Below are 22,933 nucleotides of genomic sequence, written 5' to 3'. Positions count from 1 at the left end.
CAGGGCTCAGTCCTTAGCCCCCTTCTCTACTCTCTCTACACGGCCCCAATTGGACAGACCATCACCAGATTTGGCTTTCAATACACACAACTATACACGTCATCCCCCAACCTTACCCCTGCGGTACTACAGAATGCCAGTGACCGTCTGTCCGCAGAGTCCAACATCATGTCCCCTCTCTATCTGAAACTTAACCTCTCAAAAACTGAACAACTTCTGCTCCCGCCGTCTACTAACCTCCCTAAATCTGACATTTCCCTCTTCGTGGGTGGCACCATAATAACACCCCGGCAGCAGGCGCGCTGTCTGGGTGTTATGTTTGACACCAATCTCTCCTTCATATCCCATATACAATCTCTTGCCCGCTCTTGCCGCTTACACCTAAAGAACATCTCTAGAATCTGCCCTTTTCTCACCATGGAAACAACAAAAACCTTCACTGTCGCATTGATCCACTTCCACCTGGACTACTGCAATGCTCTATTAATTGGCCTCCCCGTTACTCGACTTTCCCCTCTCCACTCCATACTTAATGCAGTGGCCAGGGTTATCCATCTGGCTAAGCGGTACTCGGACGCGTCCGCTCTCCGCCAATTGTTACACTGGCTGCCCATTCATTATAGGGTCCAATTCAAAGTACTTGTTCTCACCCACAAAGCTCTCCACAGTGCGGCACCCCCCCTACATCTCCTCCCTCAGTTCTGTCTGTCGGCCTAACCGACCGCTGCACTCTGCAAACAAATTTCGACTAATCCGCACCTCCCACTCCCGACTCCAAGATTTCTCCCATGCTGCACCAATCCTCTGGAATGCTCTACCTCAAGAAATTAGGACCATCCCCAATTTACACAGCTTTAGGTGCTCCCTCAAAACGCATTTGTTCAGAGCAGCCTATCTCGTTCACTAATCAGTCATTTTATGTGTAAGTGTGCGTGTGTAGCCCATTCACTATCTCCATCCATCCCTCACTCCCTCAAGATGGCTGAACTATCATTGTAAATACACCATTGTAAATACACACCTGTACTTTGTATCTCCCTCACCTCATTGTAGATTGTAAGCTCTGACAAGCAGGGTCGTCTTATTTTGCTTTAATTATTGTATTAACGTTGTTACTTATGACTTGTGTTTTGTAACTGTTAAACTGTAAAGCGCTGCAGAATATGTTGGCGCTATATAAAGATTTATTATTATTATTATTATTATTATTATTATTATTATTATTATTAGACTTGAAAGCAATGACATCTTCAGCGAACTCAAAGAATCCTTTCCCAATCATCTTCCCCTGTACGTGGCAAGGCTTCATCAGCTGGACTCTGAAAAGGTAAGGTGCATTTTGCTCTCCATGCTGGAGTTCTCATGATACATTTTTGTAAAGATCCAATATCTTTTATTGGAGGACAATCCGTCACTCGGTCAAACCACTACTTCCAGAGGTTAAAAACAAAAAAAGGAGCAGACGCCTTCCCTATGGACATAATTATTTTTTAGATGTGTTTTTAAATTAAATTGCCCCATTCTTCCTTTCCCCACAATTTTTTTTATTTTGTATTGAGCGCTATCTGGCTTTTGACCACCCCTATTAATACATTAATATATTGGCTTTTGTACTGAAGGGCACAACTTGACCATACAGTACAGTGGTATTGACAGGGGCATGTCCGTGTCAGATGAGTTACAGAAGTTGCCATAGTTGGGTCACAATGTTACTGGCACAATTTTTTTTTTTTCCTATTTTTTTTTTGGGGGGGGAGGGGGGCGTTGGTTTAATCTGTTCTTATTTAGTAGCCGTTGTACATTTATTTACTTTCCATATTTACCGATTTTCGTTAGACATTCTTTTTCTTCCTCAACACCATCACAAATGTTTAATGGTCCATAGCCAAGCGAGGTGGTGCGCCTCATGTATATAGAAGTTGCAAAAACATGAGTTTGTACTAAGTAAATTGGTATAAAATTTACAGACTTGTAAATTCTTTACCGGGTAAGGCCAAATTTGTACCCCAATGAAACAAGCTATCTTACTATCCTGGTGGCTCTGCTGAGCTACTGCGGTATGGGCAGTACATGAGGCAGTCTGCTCAGGAGACTCACCGGTCGTGCTGGGTATTGCCATCCAAGTGTAGTCTTTGTCTCATGCTCTGGTGAATTTGCCATTGCCGTGACTGTTCCATACAGGACCGCTGCCTGCAAATAAAAATGCTGTTATTTGGTTAATCTGAAGAAGAGAAAAAAACTGTCCCATGATCATTTTTTTGAGTTCTTTTCTTCAGATGAAGTCTGATTTACAGTCTTACCCTCTTCTATAGCATTACTTAATATTAAATACCCATATTGTGTTTTTTTGCAAATCTATAGAAGAGGGGTAAAATAAAGGTAAGTTCTTCTTCATACTGACAGTACGGCCAGAGAAATTGATTCCGCTCCTACTAACCTATTCCCCGTTTCTGGTTCTACATGACAACGCGCTCAGGTTGTTTTTAAGGCAGAAAAAGTATGAGTGGTATATTCACATAATTGAGAGAGGACATTTTTTTCTAAAAAAAAAAAAAAAAATTTGCATATTTACAGTTTTGACAGCTCTATTAACCATTGTCCAATTGACTGTAAAATATCCGGTTCATCCAGTAATGGTAACCATTCCATTCATTTCTTCGGGATTTGTTCAGTGTCATTTCTTTTCTGCTCATCACCTTAGCCGTCACTGTGAGACTAATGTTATCTCTGATGGTCTATTCCTGTGTCATGCATTTCCCCTTTCAGGTACTGCCAAAAGCATTGCATAGAATATCTCTTCATCTTTTTGGGCGTTTCACTTTTATTCTGCACTTGGCTTTTTTTTTTTAGAAACCTTTCTAGATGTTATAGAATTGTCAGGTTTTAGTGGGGGTCTGAGTGCTGACAGTTCAATATTGCAGTTACATTTTAAAAGCGACACCCTTGCTCCTTTTCCTACCCGTGAAGACATTTTTGTGCCATCCACTTTTTCCATTTTTTTTTTAACCATTTACGACATCGTAGTAAACTAAACAACTGTATATAGTGGATGAAAAATTGACAAAAACATCTGTATATCAATGCTGCTGATCAGTTATCATCCATTTAGATTCTTTTTACACCTTTAGTGTGAACATACCCAAAACTTCCTACTAAAAGTGGGAATCCTGCATGTAACTGTGTCATGTAATATTTGCTATGCATGTGACGACCCCCCCCCCCCCCCACAATTTTGCATCCCAAATGTGCACATCCTTTAACTTTAACATGTAGATAGATTACTGCCACTGGTAGTATTACTGAATCGAAGCTTGTGATGTTTAATTGGTTAAAATATCCATTTAAAAACGACCAGCCTCCAGCTCAAAAGTGGCCAATTTATGCACGTTTTATTTATATATCTATCTCTATCTATCTATCTCTATCTATCTCTATCTATCTCTATCTATCGCTGTCTATCGCTGTCTATCGCTGTCTATCGCTGTCGCTGTCTATCGCTATCTATCGCTATCTATCGCTATCTATCGCTATCTATCGCTATCTATCGCTATCTATCGATCTCTATCGATCTCTATCGATCTCTATCTAGCTATCTATCTCTATCTAGCTATCTATCTCTATCTAGCTATCTATCTCTATCTAGCTATCTATCTCTATCTAGCTATCTATCTCTATCTAGCTATCTATCTCTATCTAGCTATCTATCTCTATCTAGCTATCTATCTCTATCTAGCTATCTATCTCTATCTAGCTATCTATCTAGCTAGCTATCTATCTATCTAGCTATCTATCTATCTCTCTATCTAGCTAGCTAGCTATCTATCTCTCTATCTAGCTAGCTAGCTAGCTATCTATCTATCTCTCTATCTAGCTAGCTATCTCTACAGTGCCTACAAGTAGTATTCAACCCCCTGCAGATTTAGCAGGTTTACACATTCGGAATTAACTTGGCATTGTGACATTTGGACTGTAGATCAGTCTGGAAGTGTGAAATGCACTGCAGCAAAAAAGAATGTTATTTCTTTGTTTAATTTTTTTTTAAATTGTGAAAAGTTTATTCAGAGGGTCATTTATTATTCAACCCCTCAAACCACCAGAATTCTGTTTGGTTCCCCTAAAGTATTAAGAAGTATTTCAGGCACAAAGAACAATGAGCTTCACATGTTTGGATTAATTATCTCTTTTTCCAGCCTTTTCTGACTATTTAAGACCCTCCCCAAACTTGTGAACAGCACTCATACATGGTCAACATGGGAAAGACAAAGGAGCATTCCAAGGCCATCAGAGAAAAGATCGTGGAGGGTCACAAGGCTGGCAAGGGGTACAAAACCCTTTCCAAGGAGTTGGGCCTACCTGTCTCCACTGTTGGGAGCATCATCCGGAAGTGGAAGGCTTATGGAACTACTGTTAGCCTTCCACGGCCTGGACAGCCTTTGAAAGTTTCCTCCCGTGCCGAGGCCAGGCTTGTCCGAAGAGTCAAGGCTAACCCAAGGACAACAAGGAAGGAGCCTCCGGGAAGATCTCATGGCAGTGGGGACATTGGTTTCAGTCACTACCATAAGTAACGTACTCCACCGCAATGGTCTCCGTTCCAGACGAGCCCGTAAGGTACCTTTACTTTCAAAGCGTCATGTCAAGGCTCGTCTACAGTTTGCTCATGATCACTTGGAGGACTCTGAGACAGACTGGTTCAAGGTTCTCTGGTCTGATGAGACCAAGATCGAGATCTTTGGTGCCAACCACACACGTGACGTTTGGAGACTGGATGGCACTGCATACGACCCCAAGAATACCATCCCTGCAGTCAAGCATTGTGGTGGCAGCATCATGCTGTGGGGCTGTTTCTCAGCCAAGGGGCCTGGCCATCTGGTCCGCATCCATGGGAAGATGGATAGCACGGCCTACCTGGAGATTTTGTCCAAGAACCTCCGCTCCTCCATCAAGGATCTTAAGATGGGTCGTCATTTCATCTTTCAACAAGACAACGACCCAAAGCACACAGCCAAGAAAACCAAGGCCTGGTTCAAGAGGCAAAAAATCAAGGTGTTGGAGTGGCCTAGTCAGTCTCCTGACCTTAACCCAATTGAAAACTTGTGGAAGGAGCTCAAGATTAAAGTCCACATGAGACGCCCAAAGAACCTAGATAACTTGGAGAAGATCTGCATGGAGGAGTGGGCCAAGATAACTCCAGAGACCTGTGCCGGCCTGATCAATTGCCAACAAGGGTTATTCCACAAAATATTAAACCTAGGGGTTGAATAATAATTGACCCACACTTGTATGTTTAAAATTTAGTAAAATTTAACTGAGCAACATAACTTTTTGGTTTGTAAGATTTATGCATCTGTTAATAAATCCTGCTCTTGTGTGAAGTTTGAAGGCTCTAACTTATTTGCATCTTATCAAACCTGCTAAATCTGCAGGGGGTTGAATACTACTTGTAGGCACTGTATATCTAGCTATCTATATCTAGCTATCTATATCTAGCTATCTATATCTAGCTATCTATATCTATATCTAGCTATCTATATCTAGCTATCTATATCTATCTATATCTATCTCGTAATCTGGTACAGCAAGAATAAAATAAGAGCAAAGCCTAACCACTTTTAATCTGACCGACTTCACAAGATTTATCTCTTCTTTGCATGACAATGTAGTGATCCATTATATATTCTACCATCTATACTATTGTATAATAGTTAAGTGGCTGATTTTAGGTTCACGGTTGATCAAAATTTTAATTTAGCTAAAATTCCATCTAGCAACAAATCTGGTAATTTTTAACTTTTTAGAGACTTTAATGTTTTCCTAATGTGTTATGTTTTTTTTTTTCTTTCTTTCAGGAGCGCATCAAACTGATCAATGAGATTGTTTTTGCTGCTGATGAGGTCATCTCTAGAATCGACCAGACCGCTCTTGCATTTTTTGTTGCCATGAAGACCGATCCAAGACCAGATTCCGCCACTATAAAAAAGTACCTAACCAGTAAATATTTTGTTTTATTGACCTTTTTGTACTATCTGTATGCAAAAGATCATCTGTATACGGAGCAAAATCTGTAGTTCAAAGACTGTTTTTATGTTCTGGGTGTTTAGTTTGTCAGCAATTTTAACATTGATCATATTACGTTTTGAGCTTGTCGATTCCTTACAAAACATTCATTGTCCATCTGTAGAATTGTGCTCACAGATGGCCCCCAATTATGGGCTCACACCGTTACCTGGTGCTATTGTACCCCATCAGCCAGATGTGATGGCTAGAATTAACGTAAATAGGTGTGTTTCGCAATTTTCAATTCCCATGCAGAGTACACTCTGTTTTTAAAGAAGCACTTCTCCCATCGACGATTTTATCTTCTTAATATCTTGCAATTTTCATATTGTATTGCACTATGTACTTACAATTGCTCATTTTGCTTTTCTACCGATATAATTCTTCTCTTTTCCATTAGGTCTGTGACATCATGATTAGAAACTGACTAAATGAAACCATCTAAGCTCTATGTAGAAGCAGGAGGTCAATTTTCTCTGCACAATTAATGAGTCACTGCAAAAGTCTATGGCAGGGCAGAGCAGCTGGGTCAGCAATTGAAGAGAGGAATGATTTATGCAGGAAATAGACTCCCTGTTTCCAGGATGTCCCTCCTGACCGCACCACTAGGAGGTTGTCCTTCGTATCCTTGATAGGGACAGGAACACGAAAGAGGTTAAATAGCCCCTCCCCACCACCACCCTTCAGTGGTTTTCCCGTCCCTATCAGGGACAGACGCAGGGGAGGAGCACAGGAGGTGCGAAAATCAAAAGTACCTGTGTACCAATAATCCTGTCGAGCAGGAAGGCTCCCGGGAACAACCACATCCCTCCCTTGGGGGCTCTCGGGCGGTGGAGGCTTAATCTGACGGGCTCCACAGTGTCGCTGATACTGCAGCAGGTCCCTCAGCAGCCGGTCGAGCTGTGTTCTCCAGGCACCTGCTTCATCCCTCCTAAGGGGATTCCGGGCCGTGGCTGCTGTTGCAGCGTTCCCACGCAGCTGGCATCTTGGGCCTGAGCTTCCGGTCAGGAGGCACGCAGCCGGTGAGTTCCGGAGGGGGCGTGACCTTGGGATACTGGGTGCAGGCCGGGAGGCGTTACCGGCCTGCGTCTTGCTCCTACACTTCTGGTGCACTGCGTCATCAGGAGGCACGCTGGTGACAACATCCGGGGACGTGGCCTCAGGTGCCAGGTCCAGTCAGGAATCAAGACTTCTGGCGCTCTGTGTTGTCAGGGGCGAGCCGGGTTAGGATGTGGGGGAGTGTCTTCAGGATCCTCAGGGAAACATGGCGCCGGGTGTGGGTGCTTCCGGTCCGGTTGGCATGTGTTCCACAGGGGGCATGTGCGATTCGGCTGAGTACCTGCAGCATCGTGATTGACAGCAGCTGAGCTCGGAAGGAGGGTGAATCAGATGTCTTGAAGCCTGGTAAGGCTAGTTTCACCCTAGCGTTTGGAGGCGCAGCGCACACTCGGCGTGAAGCTCTGCCCCCTGCCACGCCTCCGGTCAGCTCCGCCTATGGGCACATGACGCTGCATGCGACCTGCATACCCTATCTTTAGCATTAAGTACGCAGGCCGTGCGCAGGTATGCTTTTTGCAGGCGCATGCGCGCTATTGACGCTGCGTCGGGCGCACCAAATGCAACACGGTGCGTTTGGCGCTGGTCGGCACAGTGTCAAAAGGACGCATGCACCGGCAAAAGCATACCTGCGCATGGCCTGCGTACCCAATGCTAAAGATAGGGTATGCAGGTCGCATGCGGCCATAGGCGGAGCTGACCGGAGGAGGTGCGGCAGGGGGCGGAGCTTCACGCCGAGCGTGCGCTGCGCCTTCAAACGCTAGTGTGAAACTAGCCTAAGGCAGACTACTTAAAGAAGACGGACAGCTGACAGTACAACTGACTTAGTGAAGATGGAGAGTGCTAGCCGTCCTGACTTCCAGTCCTTAGAGCCGTCCCTGGACCATGTGAGTGGGGGCATAGTGAGGGTCTCTCAGCTGGGCTAGATCCAATAGCTACAGGGCCTTCTTTTCTACATTTTCTTTTAGGACAAGGCGACGCCTAAGTAGTCCACTTCAACAGCCAGAAAGAAGGCTAATAAATTTCCATTTTGCATCGCCAGACTTCCAGAGGGATTTGAGAAGAAGCTATGTGAAGCATGCATTGCCAAATTGCTTAAGCAGGAGCAGACCTCTTTACTGACCAATGTAAGGAACATGATCAGAGAGAAAGTTCAGGCTACTGTCTGCGCACTAGGGCCGTCCCAACCTCCCTCTAAGTCAGGGTTCCCCAAATCCAGTCCTCAAGGCCCACCAACAGATCATGCCAATAGATCATGTTTTCAGGATTTCCTTTGTATTGCACAGGTGAAGCAATTATCACCTGAGCAATACTAAGGAAATCCTGAAAACATGATGTGTTGGTGGGCCTTGAGGACTGGACTTGGGGAACCCTGCTCTAAGTGACCCAGATGGGACATGGATCCAAATTCAGAGGAAGAAGTATCAGGCTATTCTGACCCGGACTCTTGTGAAGGCAAGGGTTCTTCGTGGTTACTGTCAGAGGAACGGGAAAGATATCTATTTTCGTCCAAGAACATGGATATGCTCCTGCAGGCGGTCCTGGGTACCATGAAGGTGGAGGACTCCACAGAACCATTGAAATTCAAGATGAGATGTTTGGCGGCCTGAGAGCTTGTAGGAATAGTGTTTCCAGTGAATAAACACACAACGGCAATGATACTGGAAGATTGGGAAGACATGGGGGAAAAAGCTTGTGGTCCCAAGAGATTTTAAGTACCGCCTTCCCTTCAATCCGTGTTAGGGTTGCGGATCGCACTAAATATAAAATATGAGAGAGTGCGATCGCAACCCGGGGTCCACCGTGCAAAGATGTAACCTGCTGCTAGGTAATGGCGGATAGTAGCACGCTCAGGTTACTTCACCCGGAGTGTACGAGGTGAACCCTGTTACTTCACAGGGTCGCACTAATATGATATGAGCGCAAGCGATGTGGTCCCAGAACTCTGCCCAGAGGCACGGAGTAAGAGTCCTTCTAGACCCACTTGTGCACAGAGTCGCAGCAGCGCTAGAGGGTGACGCTAGGAAAATGCTGTGCCCTGTTAGCTGTCAGAGTGTTCAGCGGATAGACTTGTACTGCTCAGAGGTACGGGAGGTAAGGAGGCACTATGGCGCTAACCTTTGTGCTAAGACTGGAGCACTGAGGCACATGCTTTGCCACCATGAGGCGCTGACTCAAGCTAAACTAACCCTAACACATACGTATCAAAGGGAGGGGTTATTTAATGAGTCAGTCACCAGTTTCATGCATCCATCATCACTCACACAAGTCTCTAGAAATGTCTATACTAGCGCATGGCCGAGCTGCCATGCGAACCTTTTATAGCAGCGTCCTTCCGGGACCTTCCTGATGGTCCAATCTGAGCTGGAGAAAGACCTGCGCATGTGACCTTCGATCTCCAATGAGATTGTCCCAATGCTCAGTAAACCGAAAGGAGGACTTTGTCCCTGGAGTAGCTCGCTGCTGACCAGCATGCGTTGCTATAGCTGGACCAGAGGTGGCAGCAGCAACCAAACCCACAGTGCTAGTCTGAGCAGAGCGCCAGTATCGACGAATCTGCTGAGCAGCCTGCTCTGCGGCCGGAGAGGAATGGGAGACCGTCGAAGGCAAGGCTTGGGATTCCTGCTGTGCAGCGACAGCAACCCGACGCCTAACAATCCAAAAGAGACCGAGATTTGGGAAACTGTACCAAAAATTGATATACCTGTGGCTAGATTCTCTAAGAAAACAGCCATCCCATTTGAAAACTCATCTGGCCTTAAAGATCCAGTGGACAAAAGATCGGAAGACCTCCTTTAAGAAAGCCTGGGAGTCATCTGTAACTATCTCAAAAGCCAACATAGCGGCCACCTCGGTAGCCAGATCAATGAGTCTTTGGGTAGATGATCCATCAACCAGGATCCTAATATTCCTCAGGTTCTAGACTTCCTTCAGGCTGGCTTCAATAGGGGTCTGAGGCCTAGTACATTAGAAGTACAGGTTTCAGCCCTGGGTTCCTTTTCTGACTATCCACTGACGGATCATCCCTGGGTGATAAGCCACTCAGCGTCTTAGGCCTACAATATGAAGCTCTGTGCCCCCCTGGGATCTCAACTTAGTTCTAAACGAACTACGGAATGACCCTTATGAACCTCTTTACCAGGCCGACCTAAGATCGGTAACATTCAAAGCAGTTTTCCTTTGTAGCAATAAATTCAGCAAGGCGTATAGGTGAAATCCTGGCTCTTTCCATAAGGGACCCAGATTAAAGATCCAGGAGGACTGTATCATCTTAAAAGTGGATCCTGCCTTTCTTCCCAAAGTGGTTACTGACCTCCACAGGAATCAGGAGATTGTGTTGCCCACTTTGTGCCAAAACCATAACAACAAGAAAACTCTCCTTTCACTCCTTGAATGTTAAAAGGACAGTCGTACAATACTTAAAGCTCACAGAGAGCTGGAGAGTGGACTCAAATTTTTTGTCCAGATGGCTGGGAAGAAGACCTCAAAAGCTACTTTAGCTAGACGGTTAAAGTCAACTATGAGCCCTGCCAGAAAGCCTCAGGGCTCACTCGCTGAGAGCAATCTCGGCTTCGTGGGCGGAGAGCGCTGGTGCTTCCATGGACCAGATTTGCAGAGCCGCAACTTGGTCTAGAGTAAATACGTTCTGCAGGCATTTTAAGTTGGACGTTCTGTCAAACCAACAGACGGCCTTTGGGAGGAAAGTCCTCCAAGCAGTAATCCCACCCTAGTAGGAGTTATTTGGTATTTCTCCTGGTGGTGCTGTCAGCAGGGACGTCCTGGAAAGTAGGAATTAGTCTTATCGGTAATGTTGTTTCCAGGAGTCCATCATGACAGCACCCTTTATATACCCTTTCTTGGATTTCCTGTCTGATATGTGATGTAAACATGTGTAGAGAGGAAGTTCAATAAAATAGCGTTGCATCCAACCTGGTTTGGTACTTGGGGAAAATCACTGAATGGTGGTGGTGGGGAAGGGGCTATTTAACCTCTACTGTGTTCCTGTCCATATCAAGGATACGAAGGACAACCTCCTGGTGGTGCTGTCATGAAGGACTCCTGGAAACATTACCGGTAGGACTAATTCCTACTTTCTACGTAGAGCAGAGAAAAGAGAATAAATAGCTGGGGTAGAAATTCAAAATGAGAAATTGTAAGTACACCATGCCATATAACATGATTGCAATATATTAAGAGGATAAAATCTTTGATGGCAGTGCTTCTTTTAGGATAGTTGTAAAGCTGCCACTTGTGCTATTCTATATATTTTTGTTTAAATTCTAAGTTTTGATTATTTTTATTTTCCGTTTTTCTTTTACATTTTAACGCTTGGTTAAAATAATGTAGAAAAGCCAACATAAACTAAACTTCTAAATGCCTATAATCAGAGTTTTAATTGACTGCTATAGCTTTTTTTGGACTGCTGGACAACGCAAACATTACTGCAAGATGCATTACATGAATTCCATTTGCTCTCTGACGCAAGATATAGTTTCTCGTTCGCCTTATTGGGGGACACAGAGACCTTGGGTGTATGCTGCTGCCACTAGGAGGCTGACACTATGCACAAAAAAAGGTTAGCTGCTCCTCCGCAGTGTACACCCCACCGACCGGCAGAGAATTCCTCAGTTTAGCTTAGTGTCAGTAGGAGGTGGACACGGGTCTTTTATTAGACCCTTATCTACCTCGTCGTGCGTCGTTCCTTTTCAGGTTCTACGGAGGGATACAGAGTGAAAAGTCACATCTGTACTCCCACATGGAGTCTGCAAGTACGGCGTGTACTGCCACCCCGTATCCTTGCAGTTCTCCGCGGCAGGACCAGCCAGACGGACGCCGACACCAAGACGTGCCAGCGACTCCAGGGGTCCTTGTCGCCAGTCTCCCTCCCACTCGCCTACCAGAGCCTGTCGGTTGGATGAGACGCAAGACTTCTTCAGACAGGTAGCGGATCGTGGATGGGTGAGTATTTTTTTTTTTTATTTATTTATTTATTTACCTGGCTGCCCATTGCCGACGGTCGCCTCTTCAATGGTCACAGGGGAACCCCAGTTGTAGGCGCTGCGGTCGCTCGCAGTCGCCACAAGGCTATAGGCAGCTCAATGTTGCTGGGCATCCCCCCCCCTTCCCTCCCCCCCTTTCTGGGGACAGGGAGCACAGGGTTTTTTCCCATTGGGAGCGGCTTGCGACTGCGGCGTCCCACTTTTTCGGACCTCCGCACCGACCCCCTGCTGACAGGCGGCCGACGCAACTAATTTAGGCCCCGGCTTCAGTTCGGGCCTACCGCTGCGTCGCGGCCACGCCCCCCGCCCCTTTCTTCTAAGCGGGCTTCTTTCCCGCTCTTCCCAGGCCCTCCCACCGCCTGTCCTTCACCTGCCCAGCCTGTTATTGGCTAGAGGGCGGTGAATTGTTAACCCTGCGTGGTGCTCCGCCCTCCCTCCTCTCTTGAACGCGCGCTTTTTCTCAGGAAGGTGCCATTTTCCCAGCCTGTTAGCCGGGCACCAGCTCCTCACTGGATAGCATCTTCTCCAGCTGTTTTTTTCAGGAGGTCTGTCGGCCGGATTTCGCTCTGACCTGCATCCACTGACAGGTCGCAGAGCATCGCTTCTGGGGACACCGGACCGTGAGTAGCTCTGCACTGCAGACTGACCCTTCTCCGCCCTCTGTCCCCCAACCTTCCGGCATTACCTCAGCTTTTCACTATGTCTAAGTCTGATCGTACCCGCTCTACCGCCCCCCCCCCTGCACTTTAGTCAAGTACTTTGCATGTTCTTCGTGCAATCGCAAACTTCCGTCAGGCCAGTCCACTCCCCTCTGCCTGGATTGTAGCAATCCAATTCAGCCTGACGCCGTCCAGGAGCCATCTGCGGCCCCAGGTGAGAGTGAGCCCCCCATGCCTGGCTGGGCCTCCTCGCTATCTCAATCAGTGGCAGACCTCACCAGGGTGTCTCAGTCCCTGGTAGCCATTCTTGATAAGTTGCCCCTGGACTCTTCAGCAGGGCCAAGCAGGTCCCAAATTGTTCCATCTGAATCAGCCAGCGGTAGTCGCAAAAGACCCAGGCAAGATTCCCAGCCGGAATCCTCTCCTAGTCCCATCTCACCGCATAGCCCTTCTCACCAGCCTCCCTCTCGGGCCTCCTCTCCCGAGTCAGGGGAAGCGCTTTCGGACAGGTCATCTGAGGGGATTTTAGAGCTGGATTCAGACCAGGATGCAAGCATGAAGGTCACAGTGCAGGACCTCATTGCTGCGATCCATCATACCTTCGATATTGCTGACTCCCCTGCGAAATCCTCAGATCAGGAGGTTTCGTTCAGACGGGCAGAAACTCCCTCCAGGGTTTTTCCTTTCCATTCCGAGTTTGGGAAAATTTTTACCAAGGAAAGAGAGGATCCGACCAGACGCTTTCAAAGAGGAAAACGTCTCGGCATACTCTACCCATTTGCTAAGGAGCTCACGGACAACTGGTCGGCCTCTCCCTCGGTCGATCCGCCCGTGTCCAGGCTATCCAATAACGCGGTTCTCCCGCTTTCAGGCGTGGCGTCCCTAAAGGATTCTAATGACAGGATTATAGAATCCCTGGCGAAGTCTGCCTTTGAAGCGGCTTCAGCGGCGGTGTGTCCAATCTTTGCTTCATCCTGGGCAGCAAAGGCCATAGCCACGTGGGCAGACGACCTTCGGCAGGGTATCTTAGATAAGGCGCAACCGGAGCATTTGGCCGATCTCGCCAGTCAGATCTCCCATGCTGGGGACTATCTTCTCTCCGCTTCCTTGGATGCTGCATCCTGTGCAGTTCAGGCGTCAAGCAACGTTGTTGCAATTCGACGTACAATTTGGCTAAAGGCATGGCAAGCGGACTTGTCTTCTAAAAAGTCCCTCACTAACCTACCTTTTCAGGGGGTGCGCCTCTTTGGGTCCCAATTGGACCAGATTATTAAGGACGCCACCGGAGGCACGAGTTCACTCCTCCCTCAGTCCAAGCCTCGCAGACCCCCACTAAGGCGTCAGTTTCGACCCTTTCGGACTTTCCGCCGTTTCAATACGGCGGACAACTCCTCCAGCCAACAGAGACCGCAGGCTCGCCAGGAGAGAGAGAAAGTTTCCTTCAGACCCACTCCTTCCTGGCGACCCCACTCCTCCCAGGGCAGACCGTCCAGATCTAGATCTGGACGGTCTACTTCAGCATGACTATCATCGGGCACGCGAGGGGCCTTTCCAATTGGGAGGTCGACTTCTTTCCTTCAGGGACGTTTGGCTGGCCGCCGTGGAGGACGCCTGGGTCAGGGAGGTCGTATCCTCAGGATACAAGATAGAGTTTGTCTCTCTCCCACGGGATCGTTTCTTCGAATCCCGGCCTCCAAAGGATCCAGCCTTGATCCCGGGGTTCTCTACGGCTATCGCCGCTCTCCTCAGTTCCGGGGTGATTGTGCCCGTTCCCGAATCGGAGCGCTTCACGGGGTTCTACTCGAACCTGTTTGTAGTGCCGAAAAAAGATGGCGCAGTTCGACCCATCTTGGATCTCAAGCTGCTCAACAAGAGGGTCCGCCTTCGCCACTTCCGCATGGAGTCGCTTCGCTCGGTCATCGCCTCCATGGAGGAGCAGGAATTCATGTGCTCAATAGACATCCAAGATGCCTATTTACATGTTCCAATTTTCTCCGGACATCAGAAGTTCCTGCACTTTGCGATTCGACAGCACCACTACCAGTTTGTCGCACTGCCCTTCGGTCTTGCCACCGCTCCCAGAGTCTTCACGAAGATCATGGCTGCGTTGATGGCTTTGTTGAGAGTCAGAGGCCTCGTTCTTTTCCCGTACCTAGACGATATTCTGATCAAGGCTCCCTCATTCCATCAGGCTCACCAAAGTTTGTCAATCGTCCTGGACACTCTTTCCAATTTCGGGTGGATCGTCAACAGGAAAATGTCCTGTCTGGTTCCTACCCAACGCCTGGTCTTTCTAGGTCTTCTGTTCGACACTCATCAGTCAAGGGTCTTTCTCCCACAAGAAAAGATTCTCTCTCTGCAGCAGGAAGTACGATCGCTGCAGACCTCGCGATTCCCATCCCTCCGTACAGCCATGAGGGTCCTGGGAAAGATGGTGGCGGCGATAGAGGCAGTTCCCTTTGCCCAATTTCACGCCAGGCCTCTCCAGCAGGCCATTCTGTCGAAGTGGAACAGGTCGCCTCGGTCCCTGGATCGCCCTGTCAATCTTTCTTACCGGATCAAGCGGTCTCTCAACTGGTGGTTGTCGTCACCTCTCATTCTATCGGGTCGATCCTTCCTTCCCATTCACTGGCAGATAGTAACCACAGATGCCAGTCTCCTCGGTTGGGGTGCTGTGTTCCGCAACCACACTGTTCAGGGTCGATGGTCGGATCGGGTATCAGCGCTGCCGATCAACGTTCTGGAGATTCGAGCGATCCATCTTGCTCTGGTCCACTGGGAAAGGCTCCTCAAGGGACTGCCGGTACGGATTCAGACAGACAACGCCACAGCGGTGGCATATGTCAACCGCCAAGGGGGAACACGGAGTGTCTCAGCCCTGGCGGAGGTGTCCAAGATTCTTCGTTGGGCGGAGATTTCCGTTCCGACAATTTCCGCGGTTCACATTCCCGGCGTAGACAACTGGGCCGCCGATTTTCTCAGCCGCGAGGGTCTCGCGGCGGGAGAATGGTCCCTACATCCGGAAGTGTTTCATCTGCTCTGCCTTCGGTGGGGAACCCCGGATGTAGACCTCATGGCGTCTCGCCTCAACAGGAAAGTCCCACAATTCATGTCCAGGTCTCGGGACCCTCTGGCAGTGGGTGCCGACGCCCTGGCCGTTCCTTGGTCCCAGTTCGAACTTCCCTACCTGTTCCCTCCTCTGCCTCTTCTTCCCAAGCTGTTGAAGAAGATCAAGGCAGAAGGACTTCCGGTCATTCTCATCGCCCCGAATTGGCCCAGAAGGTCTTGGTTCGCGGACATTGTCAACCTTCTCGCGGACGCCCCCTGGAAGCTTCCAGACAGAACAGATCTGCTGTCTCAGGGTCCGATTTGCCACCCCAATTCTCGGCCGCTCAATTTAATGGCGTGGCTGTTGAGACCGAGGTTCTGAGACGAGCAGGATTTTCCGACCACGTAATTCAGACCATGATCCGAGCCAGAAAGCCATCATCTTCCAAGATTTACTACCGTACTTGGAAGGCCTATTTCACTTGGTGTGAGACCAATGACGTCGCGCCCATGTCCTTTTCGCTCCCTTCAGTCCTAGCGTTTCTTCAGGCAGGATTGGATGCGGGACTTGCCCTCAGTTCCCTGAAGGGTCAAGTTTCGGCGCTGTCCATTCTGTTTCAGAAAACGTTGGCTTCCCGTCCTCAGGTTAAGACCTTTCTTCAGGGCGTGGCTCACACGGTCCCGCCGTACCGGGCGCCCGTGGATCCATGGGATCTTAATCTGGTTCTTGAGGTTCTGCAAGGTCCGCCCTTTGAACCCCTCAGGGATATTTCCCTTTCTCTCCTTTCTTGGAAGGTAGCCTTTCTGGTGGCCATCACCTCCGTCCGGCGCGTGTCGGAATTGGCAGCTCTTTCGTGCCGCTCTCCCTTTCTGGTTCTCCACCAGGATAAGGTAGTTCTGCGGCCTCCGCCCTCGTTCCTTCCGAAGGTGGTGTCCTCGTTTCACCTCAACGAGGATATCGTGCTACCGTCCTTTTGTCCGAATCCAACTCATCCCCGAGAGCGGTCCTTGAACAAGCTGGACCTGGTTAGGGCGGTAAGAGTCTATCTGTCTAGGACGACTTCCTTGCGAAAGACAGAGTCTCTTTTCATTATCCCTGATGGAGCGCGGAAAGGTCACCCGGCGTCAAAAGCCACCATTGCTCGCTGGATCAGATCGGCTATCCTGGAAGCCTACCGTGTTAAGCGTCGCGGAGCCCCTCCGGGTATCAGGGCCTACTCTACTCGAGCAGTGGGTGCCTCCTGGGCGGTGCGCCACAGAGCTTCCGCATTGCAGCTTTGCAAAGCTGCAACATGGTCATCGGTTCACACGTTTGTGAAATTCTACAGAGTCCACACCTACGCTTCGGCGGACGCCAGCCTAGGTAGACGGATTCTGCAGGCCGCGGTGGTGAGTCCGCTGGCCTGATGGAAGTTTGTTTCCCACCCCAGGGACTGCTTTGGGACGTCCCAGGGTCTCTGTGTCCCCAAATAAGGCGAACGAGAAAACAGGATTTTTGGGTTGCTTACCGTAAAATCTGTTTCTCGGAGCCTTCATTGAGGGACACAGCACCCTCCCATGTTTTACAGCTCCTGTTCTTACTTTGGTTGAATGGTTACAGTTGAGTTGTTTATGTTGTCAACCTATTCTGTTACTTCTCCTACTGCTTTCTCACTAACTGAGGAATTCTCTGCCGGTCGGTGGGGTGTACACTGCGGAGGAGGAGCTAACCTTTTTTGTGCATAGTGTCAGCCTCCTAGTGGCAGCAGCATACACCCAAGGTCTCTGTGTCCCCCAATGAAGGCTCCGAGAAACAGATTTTACGGTAAGCAACCCAAAAATCCTGTTTTTTAAGGCTTATCCTTTACTGTTTTTGTTGCTTAAAATAAATATTTGTTACAATCTTTATGTATTTTTTTCCAGTGACATGGACAAGCAGAAAACTACCCTAATTGATGCTCTGTGTAAAAAAGGCAGTGCCTTAGCAGATAAAGTGCTCCACATGCAGTCTAAGGAGGGTGCTACTTCATGTGATGCTGATGGAAGAGAAGATGATCTTGACGTTGCTTTAGAAGCCTTAAATGAAACTTATTGGGAACTTGTTAAATGGGCTGATATATATGACTCAAAGGTAATTAGCAAATGTAACTCATTGACAAGTACAATTTCCCTCATGCTGATATGGAAGCAGCCATGCTGCTGCTCAGAGGGTTCCTAATCATTAATGGGACTATTTAATGGCCCTTCCAAGACTCAAAGCCGTTGAGTTCAACCTATACTGTAACATGTTGAAGGCAAAAAGACCCTTGAGGCAGATGCTAATATCCCCATATTATGGGAAAAATTCCATCCCAACTAATGTATGGCAGTCAGCATGTTTTCCTGGTTCAACACCTCATCACTGAATTTACTACAAATAACCAGGACTGTGGAGTTGGTAAGCCAAACCGCCGACTCGGACTTCTCAATTTCACTGACTTCCGATGCCATGACTCTGACTCCCTAGCACTGCCTCACTACTGAGCATGTACATAAAGTGCAGCACAGATTCATCTCAATTAAAAGCCGAGATCCTTAGATCAGGAACAGAACAGACCTTTATAGGACATTTCCTAACTTTCCCAAATTATTATGGAAACATTTACAGCAAATCCTGCAGTGTACTACTGTACCCAATTTACCATATATTTTAGTTGTTGGAGTCGGTCCATTTTATAACGACTAAGACTCCGGCTCCACAGCCCTGCAAATATCCTGTAATATTCAACAAGAATGTTAACCTGGTCCTCCTTGAACTTGTTTAGTGAATCAACCATTACAGCATCATGTAGCAGAAAGGTCAATTGTCTCACTGCTCTTACAGTAAAGAGTCACTCTCTGTAACAGTGATGATTAAACCTTTCCTCTAGGTGTAGAGCAAACCCCGTTGTCATCAATGTAGGCCTATGTGGGTAAAGATCATTAGAAAGATTTCTGCATAACCCCAGGTTTGGTAACTTCTCTTGGGACTGCAGTTTACACATTTGAAAGGGCTTTCCACTACTTGACAACCCATACTTAATCACTTCAGATTAAATCTTAAAGCAGTTCTTAGTAGGATACCTAACTAGTCCTGTTAAATGAACATGTCATTGTACGTTAATTATACAAAACGTCTTTTTTCCAAAATCGTTTTCTGTTTCATTTCTGCTGAAGGTTTTACCATTTGTCTACAAACATGCCTTGGCCAACAAATTATATGGGCGAGGTATAAAATCAGCAACAAAGCTTGCAGAGGAGAAGCCAACTAAAGAAAACTGGAAAAACTGTGTCCAGGTGAGTTACTTTTTCCAATAGGTTTAGAGTAGTTTATCAGTAGCATAATAATACCAAACAAGGCCACCAATATAAAGCTCATCCATTAGGACAATATATGCAACCCAAAGAAAAAATGGACAAAGAGCAATGAATAAAATGTATAATTTTATTGTTATCCAAATTGATAAAAAAATTAATAAACCAGTCAAATAAAATAGAGATATAAGGGAAACAGCAACACCCAGTTACCACACACAGATAAAGGAAGGAACAAATTTGGCCATATATAAATGCATATAAGGATTATGACATAAAAAAAGGGGGATCGGCATTAATCAAAACAAATTTTTCACCCACCACACAAGAGAGAAGGTACAGAAGGAATTTATATATGTCTGTCTTTCAACTGAACAACACAATATATTTTCTCAGTGTTCATATAAAGTGCAATAGTGCATAATAAGATAATCCTATATATGTGAACAGAGGTAATAAATAATTATAATCTAGTAGATATACAAAAAAACCATAGCTTTTGTCCACAAAAGGAAACACTTCATTTTCATTATTCCTACTGAGTGCTTATAAAGTGCAATAGTGCGAGACAGCGTTCCTTCTCAAAAATCCTATACAGTTCATATCAGGTTCTCATAAGGTGCAATAGTATAGGGCACACTTCCCTTAAGAATGCCAAATCAATCATATGTAAAAATTAGTGCAATAGTGCAAAGCACAGTTCCCTCTTAGTATTCCTATAAGGTGCAATAGTGCAAAATGGAATCTTATGGGGAAGAGGCATAACGCTAGTACAATTATATGCAAGAGTTAATTAATAGACATGTTGCCATAATCAACCTTTCTGTAGTGTGGGCTGCGAGACCCCAACGCGCGTTTCGCTACTTGCTTCTTCGGGGGGGGGGGGGGGGGGGTGTCTGGGTGTTGCTGTTTCCCTTATATCTCTATTTTATGTGACTGGTTTATTAATTTTTTTTATCAATTCGGATAACAATAAAATTATACATTTTATTCTTTGCTCTTTGTCCATTTTTTTCTTTGGGTTGTATCAGTAGCATAATGTAGCAAATTTTAAACCTGCATAAAAACATACAATTTGCTCAAAAAAATCTGTATTAAAGAAGTTGTCCACTACTTGGACTGCTTCTTACTATACGCCACGCTTGGCCCAATAAAATAATAAAGCTTATACTCTCCTCCTGTGCTGGCGCTGTTCCTGCTGTATCGGCACTCCATGTCCTGGGGCGTCCGTGCTGTTGTTGTGACACCGGCATCCCATCAGTGCTGGTGTCACTGTCCCGACTCCTGTCGAATTGAGCAGGAAGAGAAAGTCCGATGGCCCGAACTTTCTCCATGTTTGATTTGTCCGAAGGCGGGCCCCATGTGTTGCAATAAATGCATTCGGGACCGCGAGTGCCAACAACATGGGAACGGCACCTGCAAGGAAGGTGAGTATAGGCTTTATTTTCTGGGAGCCAAACATTTTGATCAAGAAGGGTTTGTCCTAGTAGTGGACAAAGCCTTTAACGTGACGTTTGACACATTGATCTCCTGCTGTTTTTGAATATTAGATAGTGGTAAATGTTTCTTGAAAATGTATCGACACATACGTTATGCTCTTGTAAACATGTATGAGTCATGAACTGGTAAATTGCCTATGTAGGGGAACATTTCTATTTCATTAATGAAATTTTTTTTCACCATGAAGGCATACATAGAAATATTTAAATAAAGATGTATTTTTCTTTTAGCCTTTAGTTCGTAGCTGAAGTTTTTCTTTTTATATTTTCAGCTGATGAAGTTGTTGGGATGGACCCATTGTGCATCTTTTACAGAAAACTGGATCCCAGTCATGTATCCCCCAGAATTCAGTATTTTCTAAAATCGCAACCATAATTAAACTATTTTATACAGAAGTCTTATAAATTGGGATATTTAGAGTTGTTTATGAATTTTTTTTTTCTAACGCATGGTATTTGTTACTGTAAGGCATCTGTCAATCTGTGTATTTATCTGCCAATTCACCTTTGTGCTTCATAGTGTGAGGTATTTGGATGGGTATGATTTTTGCATGCCTAGTTGGGTATTTTAAACAGAAGAGCAGGATTTTACAGCTGTCACATTTTAACATTTTATGTCTAGATTATCCTTGCCTTAATCACGCAGACTAAATCAAATTATTTATTGGTTACAAAAGATTACCTCCCACTTGCTGCCTACGCTGTGGGTGGAGGCTCGATTTTTGCCGCCAAATTCAGAAATATTAGACATTAAAGAATAACTTGACTTCTAGGCATTTATTTATTTTAATAATTTTGTTCAACATGGAAAGTTATGACACTTCACAAGTCACTTTATTAGAGAATTTGTCTTCATTCCTGTAATAAAACAAACAAAAAAAAGCCTTGCATGGTTTCCAAACTTCTGTTTGTTCTGAATCTATTTGCCTGCCTTATGCATCATTGAGATCCGTAAGTACTCATTTGGAGTACAGATGCTGGCAGTGAAAGGATCAGAACCTCTTTCCTCATTTTACTATTCTGCTTATCAGAACAAAGTCCTGCAGCAGCTTATCCCCAAAGTTAGGGAGACCAAGAGGCTGTGCCTGACCCTTTCAATGCCATCATCTGTACTCCAAATGAGTACATAGTGCCATCAATAGACTGGCGTAAAGCAGGGGATTAGGAGTCATATACATCTAATTTTTATACAAGAATCTAGACAAATTCCCTAATACAATGTTTTGCAAAGTTTAATAACTTTTAAATGCTGAAAGTTTGTTATATAAAAAATGAAATAAGTTTAGTTAAAATTAGTATATTTACTGCTTCCCAATGTAAGCAGCTTTTACGCTTTCTGTACAGTACAGTTTCCATTTAGCAAATAAGCTTTCTTTTAAGATCAATACATTTTTATACTAAATGAACAGTAGCATTATGTTTTTGACCTCCGTGGAAATAACGTCTCTCCACTTTCGAGTAGTTCTGCTTTTACATGTTTTTTTTTGTTTGTTTTTATTTTTGCATTTACTCTATAGGGAAGAAAAAAATTACATAAAATGCGTAGGCATTCAAGAAGTTTATTCAGCAGGTAGCAAAAAACCTGTATATCAACAATGGTGTGCCAGGCATTTAATGCTTTTATTCAGGTATACTGTAAAGCTATACATATACGTTTATCAATAAAATTATGTAAAATAATGCAGAAACAGTCATGCACACAATTATGTAACAAACTCTGGTATTCATGTTACTTTTTTTTACGTTAATTACAAGACTTAAATAAATACATATGAACAGCGAAATCTGTCATGATCATTTTATATGGTTTTTAACTCTTTGGACAAACATCTATTGGTTATTACAAATCGGCACTAATATATCATATCCCAAGTGAGCATGTGAACGTCATCATTAAAATGTATCAAAACCAATGCAAAGGAAAGTAGCCCATAAGTCGCCCACATCATCTCTCTTGCACTCATTGAACTTAACGGATAGTCTTGTTTGTTTTATTTTCTCAAAATTCAACAACTCCGATTCCAGCTTTTCTTTTTCAAGACCCTTTGGAAAATGGAAGGTGTGAAACTCCTCCACTCTTTATTTACCAAGACTTCTTTTCATGCCTTTGCTGGAGGTTTTTGGCACTTTTTCAGTTAAAAATATCTAAAGCCAAATGAAGGGATTTTTATTTGTAATAAATATCCCTAAAAGTGGTATCCACATTTTCTGAGGGTCAATTCAAGTGGCTATATCTCTTTTATATTGGTTTGGCCGTCTTAATCGCATTCACTTTCAATAAGTACATAATTTGATATGCAGTCAT

The 22,933-nt window shown here is 45.5% G+C and overlaps 1 protein-coding gene across 3 annotated transcripts in view; it reads left to right on the top strand.

Moving 5' to 3' along the window:
* Positions 1-22,412, top strand: part of TPP2 (tripeptidyl peptidase 2) — a 188,680-nt gene extending 166,268 nt beyond the window's left edge. For 2 of the 3 annotated variants that reach the window (XM_073569496.1, XM_073569495.1), the window contains 5 exons: positions 1,231-1,327; positions 5,847-5,977; positions 17,720-17,927; positions 18,992-19,111; positions 20,901-22,412. In XM_073569496.1, the coding sequence (XP_073425597.1) occupies positions 1,231-1,327; positions 5,847-5,977; positions 17,720-17,927; positions 18,992-19,111; positions 20,901-20,990 (646 nt within the window). In that variant the 3' untranslated portion in view covers positions 20,991-22,412. Of the gene's footprint in view, positions 1-1,230; positions 1,328-5,846; positions 5,989-17,719; positions 17,928-18,991; positions 19,112-20,900 lie in introns of those variants that run through there. The other variant, XM_073569497.1, reaches the window with a different exon arrangement.
* Positions 22,413-22,933: the final 521 nt, after the last annotated feature.

The sequence above is a fragment of the Dendrobates tinctorius genome, unplaced genomic scaffold (assembly GCF_039654945.1).
Source record: "Dendrobates tinctorius isolate UK_male_01 unplaced genomic scaffold, ASM3965494v1 ptg000026l, whole genome shotgun sequence".
Taxonomy (NCBI): Eukaryota; Metazoa; Chordata; class Amphibia; order Anura; family Dendrobatidae; genus Dendrobates; species Dendrobates tinctorius.
Note: the sequence above shows the minus strand (reverse complement) of the source record. Positions and strands in the feature narration are given on the sequence as shown.